General features: G+C 46.9%; 1 protein-coding gene across 1 annotated transcript; it reads right to left on the bottom strand.

Moving 5' to 3' along the window:
* Positions 1 to 6442: 6442 nt before the first annotated feature.
* Positions 6443 to 12719, bottom strand: LOC136651396 (C-type lectin-like). The gene is made up of 6 exons (XM_066627740.1): positions 12641 to 12719; positions 11421 to 11498; positions 10370 to 10461; positions 9055 to 9195; positions 8737 to 8851; positions 6443 to 6698 (listed from the first exon to the last, which is right to left on the bottom strand). The coding sequence occupies exons 2-6, from the start codon at positions 11485 to 11487 to the stop codon at positions 6631 to 6633; spliced, it is 483 nt and encodes a 160-aa protein (XP_066483837.1). The 5' UTR covers positions 11488 to 11498; positions 12641 to 12719; the 3' UTR covers positions 6443 to 6630.

Here is a 12719-nt window from a genome sequence, read left to right as displayed (position 1 = left end):
GGGAACAACTCTGAGATTCCTTTCAATTTCACTACAGGTCAGCCCTCCTAATCTGCAGGTTTAGAACCCACAAATCTGACACAGTGTGGGTCAGAAGGGCCTCACTGTATCTCCCAAACACAACCAGAGTCTTCCAGTCACTTTGGGAGGGAGAGCCTCAGGAGGGAGACCTCCTCATGCCTCAAAAGGCCTGGTGTGACCCTGTGGCCTGTGAGAGATGTGGGTGCAAGGCACAAAGCCCGACCTTGCAAATGCTGAGGGTTGCAGAGCTTTCTCAAGAGAGCTCTGCTAGAACCACATAGGCAAGCACCATCTCTAAGAAAGGAGAACATAAGAACTGCCCCATTGGATCAGGCCATAGGCCCATCTAGTCCAGCTTTCTGAATCTCACAGCGGCCCACCAAATGCCCCAGGGAGCACACCAGATAACAAGAGACCTGCATCCTGGTGCGCTCCCTTGCATCTGGCATTCTGACATAGCCCATTTCTAAAACCAGGAGGTTGCACATACACATCATGGCTTGTAACCCATAATGATTTTTCCTCCAGAAACTTGTCCAATCCCCTTTTAAAGGCATCCAGGCCAGATGCCGTCACCACATCCTGTGGCAAGGAGTTCCACAGACCAACCACACGCTGAGTAAAGAAATATTTTCTTTTGTCTGTCCTAACTCTCCCAACACTCAATTTTAGTGGATGTCCCCTGGTTCTGGTGTTATGTGAGAGTGTAAAGAGCATCTCTCTATCCACTTTATCCTTCCCCTGCATAATTTTGTATGTCTCAATCATGTCCCCCCTCAGGCATCTTGCAGTGAAGCCCCTCCAGGGCTTCCCTGGGTCTCCCGATGCCTTATAAGGCACTGAAAATGTCATTTCCGGTTTCTCCATGAAACCGGAAGCCGCGTTATTTGAACTGCCGAACTCAGTCTGAGCCCACTTATACATATGACTTAGGTATGGGTATATACATTTACATGTGGAGTATGATATACTTACAAGTAATAGAACAGAATAAAAAAAGAACTGTAATGGCTGAGGAGCTGGTCATTTGGCACAAAATCACGATCACTTACAAGAAATGAAACAATTTATTCTTAGACCTATAGAATCCAAGAACCCCAAAGACAAACACTATGTCAAAAAATAAAAAGATTAACTCAGAAGTAAATTATTTCACCAAAAAGCCAGTCCAAAAATGCTTCAGATATCTCCCTCTTAAACCTTGTGATCAGTTTCCAGCAAACTTTGTGCAAATTCAGCTACTGGCTACAAGTAAGTAGAAAAAACCCCTCCTATCCCCTGCAGCAGCACAATCCTGGGAATTGTGTTTCTGACTTCCTTCCTCCTCACCCCTTAAAGGTGCATTATCCAGTGCTTCCCAAGCTGATGAGTCATGAGTCACCAGTTTGGGAATCACTGAATTAGAGTATTGTTGGGTTGTCTACTAAACAGTTCAATAAGCCATTGACCAGGATTAAATTCATATTAATACCATGGGAATCTTCACACAACTAAGGACCTTCCAATCGTACAACGTTGCAATTCATAAACCTCATCAAAGGCAGAAACATCCAAGTATTCAACATCTCATCGAAACATCTCACCAAAATTTTTCTGTATCCCATTCCATGAATTGTCACTTAAATTAATCCTGTACTGCTAAAAGTCTGATGAATCCCCAAAGTTCCTACTAGGGAAAGAATTTTGGCCCAGGTCAGACTGGCTAGTGATGCCACTTGTCTCCCTGGCTTTGGCCCTTCCTTCCTCCTGTGTGGTCTGGCTTCCTTGCTACTCTGGAGCAAAATTAACTCTGCTTTGCTGCAGTCCTGTCTGCACAAAGCCTGCTTTCTCTTGGTTGCGTTTTGTGGTTGATCTTTGGTAGAAGTGCTTCATTGCGCAGCAATGAATGGCTGTCTGCCCCATGGCACTTCTATAAATCTAGAACCATTTTGGGGTGAAACTTCTCCCAACAAACAGAGGGAGGGGCCATAGTTCAGTGGGAGAATACACTTCCCTGACTGAAACCCTGGAAAGCTGCTGTCAGTCAGTGGATACCAGTCTAATGGACCAATGACCCCATCAACATAAGGAAGCCTCATAGGTTCATAGGAGGAAATATGGGGTCCATCGCAGAGTTGCTGGCAGAGTCCAGACATCATCCTGGGGCATGACCTCCATGGCGGGTTAGGGTCTGAGATTATGGACACACCGTTCAAGAAGCACCACCCCTCACTCACCCTCATTAAAAATACCCCACAAAATGAAAGTCTACTCTGCAGCTGGTCCATGATCCAGCCTAGACTCCTTTGCCTCAAGTCCAGGACTGGTTCAACAAGTTGGATAGAGTCACACCCAAACGACTTCCCTTTCAAACGGCCAAGCTTTCGGTTTCATTGAGAGCAAACAAAACAGGTCCAGATTGCTATATTTGTTTCTTCATTAATCCACTGCAGAATGTAAAAGAATTATGTACAAATGGTGTACAGATCATATCAGACAGGCTCGTTTCACAGATGACTTCTATAGAACTCGTTTCACAGATGACTTCTATAGAACTCTACAGTGCAAATGTTGGGTTACTGTGTTGTCCCTTCTTGATGTTCTTGAGAAAATAATCTTAGCACTTATTAACCCAGGCTTTGTCCCCAAATGGGAAACCTTTGGCATTTAGCTGGTCAATATTTGGTCTCTGATGAAGGAACAGCCACCTGGAACAATCCAGTGCAGGCAGAACTTCCTGGTTGATAGCCTCCAATTGTTCATTGCTATTTTAACATCACTCTTTCCTTGCCTGTTGCCCCTATTTCTTATCCCAAAGGTGATGGTCTGAAAAGCCCACCTAAATAGGGCCAAAACCTTTTCCACCTTTTCAATACATTCAAATTCCAGGGGACTGTAGTCAAATTTTTCTCACTAGGAAGGGGCTGCCTTTTTTCCAAGTGACAACTTCAAGAACCTGAATGGAAACAGATTCCCTCATGACCAACAGTAACTTCTAGAAAATTTTTGAAAATTCTCAAAAAACTGTCTTTTGGTTCAATTAACTGTTTGGGATCATAACAGCTCTAATCAGCTCCGTAATTCTCTTCTCTATCATCCAGTTATAATATTATGGTTAGGGCAACACAACTCCACAAAATACAACGGAAAGGCTAGTTTTACTTATGACTTCGGCACTGTAGAACTCAAAAGTGCAAATGTTTGATTATTGCATTGCCCATTCTTGACATTGTTGAGCAAATAATCTTAGCATTTTTCCCAGGCTTTGTCCCCAAATGGGAAAACTTAGTTCGATTTCCAGTGAACTAGTCAATATTTGGTCTCTGACAAAGGAGGAGCAACCCGGAACAACCCAGTCCAGGAGGATCTCTTGGTTGATTGGCTCCAATCGTTCATTGCTGCTTTGATGTCACTCTCTCCTTGCCTGTTGCTCAATCCCCTATTTCTTATCCCAAAGGTGATGGTCTGAAAAGCCAACCCAAATAGGGCTGAAATCTTTTTCATCCATACATTCAATGGGGCTCCAATGGGCTGTAGCCGGATTGTTCTCACGAGGAAGATGCTGCCTTTTCTCCAGGAGGAAATTTCAAGAACATGAATGGAAAATAACTGATACCCCCATAACCAGCTGTACTATCTAGAAAATTCTCACCAAGCCCAAGCACCTGGTATCTATGAACTGTTTCAGAGCCCAATCCCAGGCTCAGCGCGCCGGCTCACTGCTGGCGCACATTGTCACTAACGTGCCATAAGGTATGCTTGCGGGTCCTACTGCCAGGCAACTGCCGGTGGTAGCCCAGCACTGGCTGGCACCGGGCTACTGCTGGGTGGGCACCTGACCTCCACCACTCAGCAGTCATGTGAACCACCGAGCAGCGGAGAGGTAAGTAGGGGCATGGAGGGAGATGAGGCATTCCGAGGAGGGGGGAGCGGGCAGAGGGTGGGGAGGAGGCTGCTGGGGGGAGGGAGCGGGGAGGGAGGGAGGCGGGACCGGGGGAGCGATGCTCCACCAGATCCAAAGCCTCCGTGCTGGGCTCACTGCCTTTTGGTTGGTGATGAATCAAGTAGCCCCGTTGCAGGGCTACTACGCTTACCTGGGAGAGGAGTTCCAAGCTGCCTTCCACGGCTGCCCAAAGCGTGCAGGATGCAGCAGTAGCCATTTTCGGCGCCACCACAGCCACACGCCCTGGGCAGCTCAGGACTGGGCTGCCCGTCAGGATCTTAACACTTAGCTCTTTTCAGCTCCATGATTCTACTCTCCAGCATTCAGTTACAGGATTATGATTAGGACAGCACAACTCCTCTGCTTGAGGGAGTGGAGACCATAAGACCCGACCCACGGGAAACCCTAAATCATGGAGCCCCTGACTGAAAACAGATTGAAGGTGGCCCCCTCAGCCCTGTCAAACCAAAGTTCCAGAGCCGCTGGGGCATGGGTTCAGGATCTGTATGTGTTCCAAAAGTAGTGTGACAGAAACATCTAAAGAGGTGTTGCAGATCCCAGTAGCCCAGAGCTAGACCAAGCCACCTGGGAGTGGGATTATAATCCAGCCTAAGTGCCAGATCCTGGTCCTATTCCTCTCCTCTGGTTGGTCCACCCACGGGCTCACCTGCTGCCCGCTCTCCCCCCACCCCAGAACACCCTACCCCACCCTCCCCAGATCCTCATGCCAGCCTGTCTCAGCCAGCCCAACATTATCTTTTTGCCAGTGCCATGGGGCCAAATTTGGTATCCCAACTCTCTGGGTGGCGCAGAAGTGCCTTATGGCACTTTTGCAACACCCGGAGGCTGGCACAGCACAATCCTGCCAACCTAAGTGCTGGCTAGGATTGCACTCTCAGTCTCTTCTTGAGGGAAAGAGGATTCTCTGAATTCTGCTGATTTGTTTATCCATACTTAAGATTCTATGTCCCAATACAGTTGTCAGCTTTTCAATATATTTCAATTGATCATCTGTTATCTAGAGTCTGACTCACCCAACATGGCTGGCAAGCTACAGGACCACACTGCAGGTTCCATCGTGGTCTCTGACTATGCTGCAACCCCCGAACTCTCCCCAATAACAGCCAGTGCCTTCAACCTGGGTTGGTTACCAGCCTTGACATTTGTGCTGCAAGGCCTTCTGGGGCTGCCTTGGCTATCACCCCCAGAAACTCTGGGCAGGCCTGCCAATGCCCACACCCTGAAGAAGATGTGAGTGGGGACCAATCTCTGCGCATAATTAATGCACCACCTCCCAGAGACACCAAGGAACATTCCTGACTAGAGAAGGCTGAGGAAGGTGAGGCTACTGGGAGGGCCTGGAAGAAGGAGCTGCTGGGGGGACTCCTTTTGGGGTGGTCAGACAGCCTGAAGGAAATAGTGGACATATAAACACAAGGCAGACAAAAGAGGAAAGAAGCTCAGTAGTAGTGGCTGAAGGTCCAAGACCTGCAAAGACCCAACACACTGAATCAGGACTGGGTGCTGTAACCGCCTCCCCCAGTCCAGTCTGAGTCCAACCCAACAGCCAAGTTCACCCCTGCCAGACACTCAGCCACCCTATCCTGGAGCAGTTCATGGGGCAGCCACCCTAACCCAAGCTCAGAGGGACCCTAGGATGTGGTAGCCCCACTCAAAGAGTGTACATCTATTGATTTGAAAACGTGTCCACGCCACCTTTGTTGCTGTCGTAGCAATCCATGGAGGCTGATGAGAAAGACAAAGGAAAAGGGAGAGATGAGGAGGTGAGAGAAAGCATTGATGTGTTCAGTGTTGTTCAGTGTGACAGTGAAAGATGGAGAAAGAGATGAGGATGGAAGAAAAGGGGGGAGAGAGAGAGAGAGAGAGAGAGAGAGAGAGAGAGAGAGAGGCCGCTGGACAGGACTGAGGGAGGCAGTCTTCATTCGGCACTAAGATCTGTGTAGGAGGAAGGTTGTACGTGCCATTAGAGAAGATTTACTGTTTATTAATTAATTAATTTAATATATTAATGACATTGTGTAGACCCCCTTTGATAGGAGTCTAACAGTGCTGGCCAAAGCATGTCTACTCAGAAGGAAATTCCAGTGAGTTCCACAAGACTGGTTGCCCGTTGAGTGTGTGCAGAATCGCAGCCCTAGAGAACTTTAGGATGACCATCAGAAGAAGCAGCTTGTACATTTCTTATTGGAAAGGCAAGATATAGAGATATATACAATTAATTAATTCCTGTGCTTTTAGCAAGTGTGAAGGAGATGGATTTAGGACCTGGGCACTTGTCATGAAGGATTGTGAGAAGCTGCCCCCTTCCAAATTCTCTCTTCGGAAAAAATGTATTCCTGCTACAGGAGGACTCCTGCCTGCATCTAATTTCCCAAAAGGAGTATGGATGGAGTGAGAACCCTGAAGAATGGCAGAGGGACAAACGAAATATACGAGTGTATGCAGAAGAAGACTTTTATTAACATGACATTGCACTGGAGTGATGAAAAGGGATCAGAAAGAGAGGGACTCTCAAAAGGTTGCTCTAGGACGATGGGAGCTGGAGATTGCTTTGCCTGACGACTTGCAGAATAGTGACCTCAGAGGAACATCTGTTGAGTCACGCAATCTCTGAATGTGGAATCCACTCACATCCCAGCAGGCATGGTTGGGGGCTACAGCCTGCTCTACATTTCATACTTGCAGACGTAAGTGTTGAGTTGCTGGCAGGGTGCATCATTCCATTCTCTAAATTCTAAAATTCAAAAGACAGGACAAAAGGGTGTTTTTTTTTCTCTCTGGAACATTTTTTTCTGAATGGAGCTAACCAATAAGATGTCATTTATTCAAAACATTTGCTTCTAGACCTCAGGCTACCAATGTTGTTATAAAAATGGTAGGACCAATTCTAAGACTGAGTAGGGAGGGCACAGGTAGAAAAGCGGTAGCAATTAATTCTAGCTTTTGGCTCTCATGATACTTCAACAGGTTTCCAATTTCTTTTTCCCACTTCCCAGTCTATGCTCCATGCCTCTATAGCAGAGCGCACGAACCCAGGCCCAGGGGCAGATCCCGCATTTGCACAGATCCGTCTGCCCGATGAGCAGACCTTACAGTTCCGCTCAGGCGCTGCACAATGTCCTCCATTTTCAGGGATGCTCTGGGCAGTTGTGTCTGCCTGGACATCCTGTTGTACGGCCTTCTGGGATGCTGGGAAGATGATGAGACTGCCCAGTTTGTCTCTGTCGTCTGAAAGAGGAAGACATTGCATGGCGCCCAAGCAGAATGCTAGGCTGAGGTCTGGACAGGGACCACATTTCGGGTGCGCAGCAGGCGCAAGTTTGAGCACTGCTGCTATAGCAAGGGGCTTATCAAGGAATCCAGTTGTTGGTGCTGTGGTGAATCTGAAGTGTCATTTAGGCCTATGCTTTGGTCTTGTTTAGTGATACAACCCTTTCAGATGGTGGTTATTAGTTGTATTAGGGCTCATTCCAAATAAAGAAATGGACCAGCACAAGTCACTTGCAAGTTTCGGGGCAGGGGAGGGTGGGCTACAGCCAAGCTGGAGGTGGGGCCAGGATCCTGCCCTTGTGCCACATGCTAACCCCAGTCCGAGGTGACCCAGAGCAGCTCCAGGCTGCTCTGATATCTGCCACCTCTTTGGGGGGCACAGATCTGAGTAGCCCCATTGGGGCTGCTGCCGCATTCCCCGGGGTAAGGGGGATGAATTCCCCTTGCCCCAGGCTGAGTCACAGGCTGCCCCAATCCGCTCTGGATATGAAGCGGAATAACTGCATGAAGTTATCGAAAGGAAATAGACCTTTTGTGCCCTTCCTGCAGCTAAAAGACTCACACTGCAATGTTGGACAGAAAAGTGCCCTCCTTCTACTTTTCTCTCCTATTCTTCCTACTTCCCTTCCTACATTGATAGAAGTCAACACTGCATCCTGTAGTGGTGCTGTCCTGGATGTTTCCTCCAGGTAAGAGAAGACTTGTTACTTTACCCTAAGGTGAGCCTCCAGCGCCACATATGGTCTTCTCAGACCTGCAACACCAGTTTAGCTGGTGCAAGTCCGGTGGATAGGAAGACAAATCGAAGCATGGAAGTGGAATAGGATATTTGCAGTACTACTGCTACCAATATCACCCTCTTTCAAACATCAATCTTCCCCTATCCCACCCGTTCTTCTCCCTGTTCATCCTCCTCACTACCCCTTCTACCCTCACACCACCTCCCGCACTCCCTATGCTGACTTGACAGTGCCAAGGGGCATCCAAGAACCACTGATAGTTGCCATTCACCACTTGCAGCAACAGAGCAGTTGCTCTGCCTGGCATGTCATGTTTTGCGATTGCCCTGAAGGACCACACACTACTAAAAAAACTCGTTCCAGCAGTGAAAGGCCCACATAGAATTTGGCTGCCCAATAGGCAGGGTAGCTGCGGCTGTCTGGCTCTTATTATATCAGTGACATAGGGTGCAATCCTAACCCATTTTCCAGCACCGGCATAAAGGCAATGCAACTCTGAGGTAAGGGAACAAACATTTCCTTACTTTGAGGATGCCTCAGTGAGTGCGACCCAACTACAGGATGCAGAACACGCCCCGTTGGCACAGCTATGCCAGTGTTGGAAGGTTGGTTAGGATTTGGGCCATAGTCTCTAGAGGTCAACAATTAGACCAATGACAGACAGGAAGGTAGGGACCCTCAAAACTGTAGCTGAGGCAGATACATCCCTGCAATCTTAAGATCTCAGAATCCTTCCTCAGCCCCTGAGAATCAGTTGCTTACTTGAGGGACGAGTCAGCTCCACACAGTACTCAGAATTGTTAAGGTTGTTTGGCTCATTTTCCTTCCAGGTCTTGTAGTTGTAAACGGATCCATCAGCCCATTTCCATTTCCTATTCTGCAGAAATAAAGCAAGGAAGATCATGCAGTGAAGGAAAAGAAGGACCCAGGAAGTAAGAGAGACCTTTGAGGTGGCGCCAGTACAAAGGCAGAGGAGGACTTCACCAGCAAAAGGGGGAGAGGTGACATGTTGGATTCAGAGTTTGCTGGGATGGAACCTCTCATGACGATCACCAGGAAAGGAACGCATGAGGTGCTCACCTGACGGATATCACGGAGTCCGATCCAGACATTTCTTTGGACATTTGGATAATTGGCAATGTATCTTGACAGCAAGTAAGACTCTGCCTCGGTGAGGACAGAGGCAAGATGGGCCCCATGGCCATAGCTCTGGCACTCAATCTGAAGAGGGAGAAGAGAGAGAAGGAGGTTGCCTCCATTCTTCCTGTTCCTGTTGAAGACATTTCTATTGGGAGAACTGAGCAAGGAGCTCTGAGGACTGCTTGTCAATTTCCATTTCATTCTCTAGTAAAGATCTGTCAGGGTGCTTAGAATTATGTGGGGGGGGGCAGGCGAAAGCTTCTCAAGAATGCTGCTGGGTTGCAAAAAATATTGGATTCAGATACATATGCAGATTCAATCAATATTAAAAGTGAATATACAGACGAAACCAGAAGTTTTTTTGTTAAGTTTGATAGATCATTATGTTGGAAATAGTTTTGAAAAGTTTTTTTTATACATGACATCTGCAGCGAGAATGCTCCAGGCACAATATTGGAAAATGACAGAAATACCGACGGCTGAAGATTGGTGGATAAAGATTTTGGACTTGGCAGAAATGGACAAACTTACAATTTTACTTAAAGAAGAATCAGTAACTTCATTTGTGAATCATTGGAAACCACTCACTAAATTTCTGCATACGAGAGAAAGAAATGATGTAAAGATTTCTGGATTTGAGGAATAGAGAGAAATGAAGTAAATGATTGAAAAGAGTCTAAATAAATAATCGACAAGTTAAGAAGAAAAGAAATGTACAAAAAGTGCAGACGAAGGCATCTATTTTTTTATATTTAGATTAGATGGCAGGGATTTTGTAGTGAATCAGGATATGCTCCATAATTTTCATGATACTTTATGTAGTTGTAGGTGTGTTTTAGTTGTAGTTTGTGTTGTTGTATTGTGTATGGATTTTGTTCATTTGTGATTTGTGTACTACTTGTTTTTATTGATTTATAAATAAACATATAAGATTTTTTTTAAAAAAAGAATGCTGCCAGGGTGTAAACATGGGAAGAAATACCAGTAATCCCCACAAGTAACATTTGTCTCAGCAGGTAGACACTTATATATGGGAAGAGGCGGATGGACTATTATGTGCCTATCATAGACAAGGGTATTGAATGGATCCTTCAGAAGCCCCTCCTGAGCTCCATCAGTATAGAAAAGAAAACATCTAAAGAGGGTTGTTCTTCCATAGCCCCAATGGTAGACATCTCACCCAAACCCTTCTTCTCTTTCTTGCACTGTGAAGCAAAAATATACCCCAACGGGTTGGCTCGGTAATGCTTCTTACCTCAGCCTCGGCCCAGGACACTTCTTCATCAAAATAAGCATAGCAGTTGCCCTGGTTCTCCAGCCAATCTCTGTCACAGCTCAACGCTTCAGCTGCATGGAGATAGAAGCGTGAAAAGGAAAGCAGGGGTGGACAGTGCAATGAGAAAGGTTTGCCTTTAAAGATCCCTGATAGAGGGGGGAAAAAATCTCACAACGCCCACCCCCAGATTGGCAGAGTCTTGCACCTTATGGAATTCCATTTGGGAATGCTATATGGATCATGTACTGCGAATAGTCTGATGAATCCCCAAGTTCCCTGCTAGGGAAGGAATTTGGCCACAAGTCAGGCTGGCTAGGGATGCCACTTGTCTCCCTGGCTTTGGCCCTTCTGCTCTCCTTTGTGGTCTGGCTTGCTTGCTACTCTGGAGCAAGCTTGACTCTGCTTTGCTACAATCCAGTCTGCATAGTACCTGCTTTCTCTTGGTTGCATATTGTGGCCGATCTTTGGTAGAAGAACTGGGCAGCAATGAATGGCTGTCTGCCCCCTGGCACTTCTATAAATCTAGAACCACTTTAGGATGAAGCTTCTCCCAACAAATGAGGGAGGGGCCATAGCTTAGTGGGGAGAGTACATGCTATGCATGGAACAAAACAGCTACTGTGGGTTCCTGTGCTGGGTTCAAACAGGGTGAAGGTCTCTTCAGAGGAAGGGGACATTAGTCCCCTTTCCCAAGTAAAGCCCCAGCCTGCTCAATGGGGCTTTTTGAGTCTACACCAGTGATTTAGCTTCTCATATCCCAACACCCCTTGTAGCTTACTCTTTGGGTGGCACAGAAGTGCCTTAGTTTGTGACACCCAGAGACTGGTTCTCAGGCAGCACTGGATTAGTCTGTTAGCTGGGTTACTATCCCTTCAAAATGTAACAGCTGTTTTTATTTTAATCACAGATTGGACCCAACCAAGATTTCTGCATCACTACCACTTCCAATTTTCATGGTCAAAGCCAGAAACTTTTGTTTTTTTCCCCCAGTGTTCCTTTCAGAATGTGAGGGTTTGCTCAAGGGACTCACCTCCCAAGAAAGAACTGGAGATCAAGAAACCAAGAAGACAAAGGGCAGAAGAAGTCAGGAGAGCCATCTTCTTGTTCCCTGCAGGATGGAGAAGAAGAAAAGTAAGTTGAAGACATTCATGGCAGCATCCAATGCAGCCAAGAAGTTGCAGCTCGAAATGCACATGAATTTCGAAATCAAACCCAGAAAAGAAACACCTTCTCGAGGTATCATTACCATCAGATGCAGTTCAACTAGGTGGGAACAGAGACATCCCAGCAACCCCCTAAAAGACCACCTGAAACGTGTGGCAGGAAGTCTAGGCCTCCTCTGAAATATGTAGCTGGAAGGCAGCCACTGAGGCCAATCCCAGCTTCCCAGGCACACATCTTGGATACATGAATTTACTAGCCCATGCCTGACACATTTGCAAATCATATTTTTAGGTGTACTCTAGAAAACAGTCAGGTGTGAAGAGGACTTGGGAGCACCAAGTACAGGTGCTGGTGCTTCTTATGGACTCAGAAAATTAAATGCAGACCAGACTTCAGTCTGTCCACTGCTCCATCAAGTTAGGATTGCAACTGTACTTTCAGTCTACTTAGAAATGTTGAGTTCCTTATCCATTCTCCTGTGTCATTCAGTCATCAACCTCTTGCTTTCATGCAGCACTTCCTGCCTCCCACATGTCCTTCTGCATGAGTCCATCACCACATTTCAATGACTCTGAAACCATGTAGCTTTGCAGACCCTTAAGCAGTGGTTCCCAACCTGTGGTTCATGGACCACAAGTGGTATGTGAGGCCCTGTGAAGTGGTCTGTGAGGTCTCAGGAATAAAAAAAATGATTGTCTTCTATCACCTCCAGCATCTCACTGAACAAGCATTCCCCTACGGACCACCAAAGTGTCAGCTGTGGCTGTGGATAGTCCACTCTCCGCCCTCTCTTGTGGGCTGTGGGAGAGTACTTGCTTGCCAAGATGCTTCCCCAAGGACCACCAGAGAGAGCAGAGAATGCCCTCAGTTCCAGTGTCTCATCAAGCACTTCCCCATTGACTACTGAATTTAATTGTATTTTTTTTGTGGAGAGCGGGTGAAGGGTTGCATGAGGTCCATGACAATTTCAGTTTTTGCCTCAGTGGTCCATAGGCTCCTAAAGGCTGGGAACCACTGCTCCAAAGTCTGCAGGAACCTGCTCCCTGAGCCATGCAGACCTTCTCCCCAGAGCACTCAGGTACTCACCTTCTGATGCTCTTTTCCTGGACAGGCAGATGTGGTTGACTGCTCAGTTGGGAGCTTCCTCAGCGGTCTTGGTATTTCT

Source organism: Tiliqua scincoides, chromosome 5, assembly GCF_035046505.1.
Source record: "Tiliqua scincoides isolate rTilSci1 chromosome 5, rTilSci1.hap2, whole genome shotgun sequence".
Classification (NCBI taxonomy): Eukaryota; Metazoa; Chordata; class Lepidosauria; order Squamata; family Scincidae; genus Tiliqua; species Tiliqua scincoides.
This window is presented reverse-complemented; position numbering and strand designations above follow the sequence as displayed.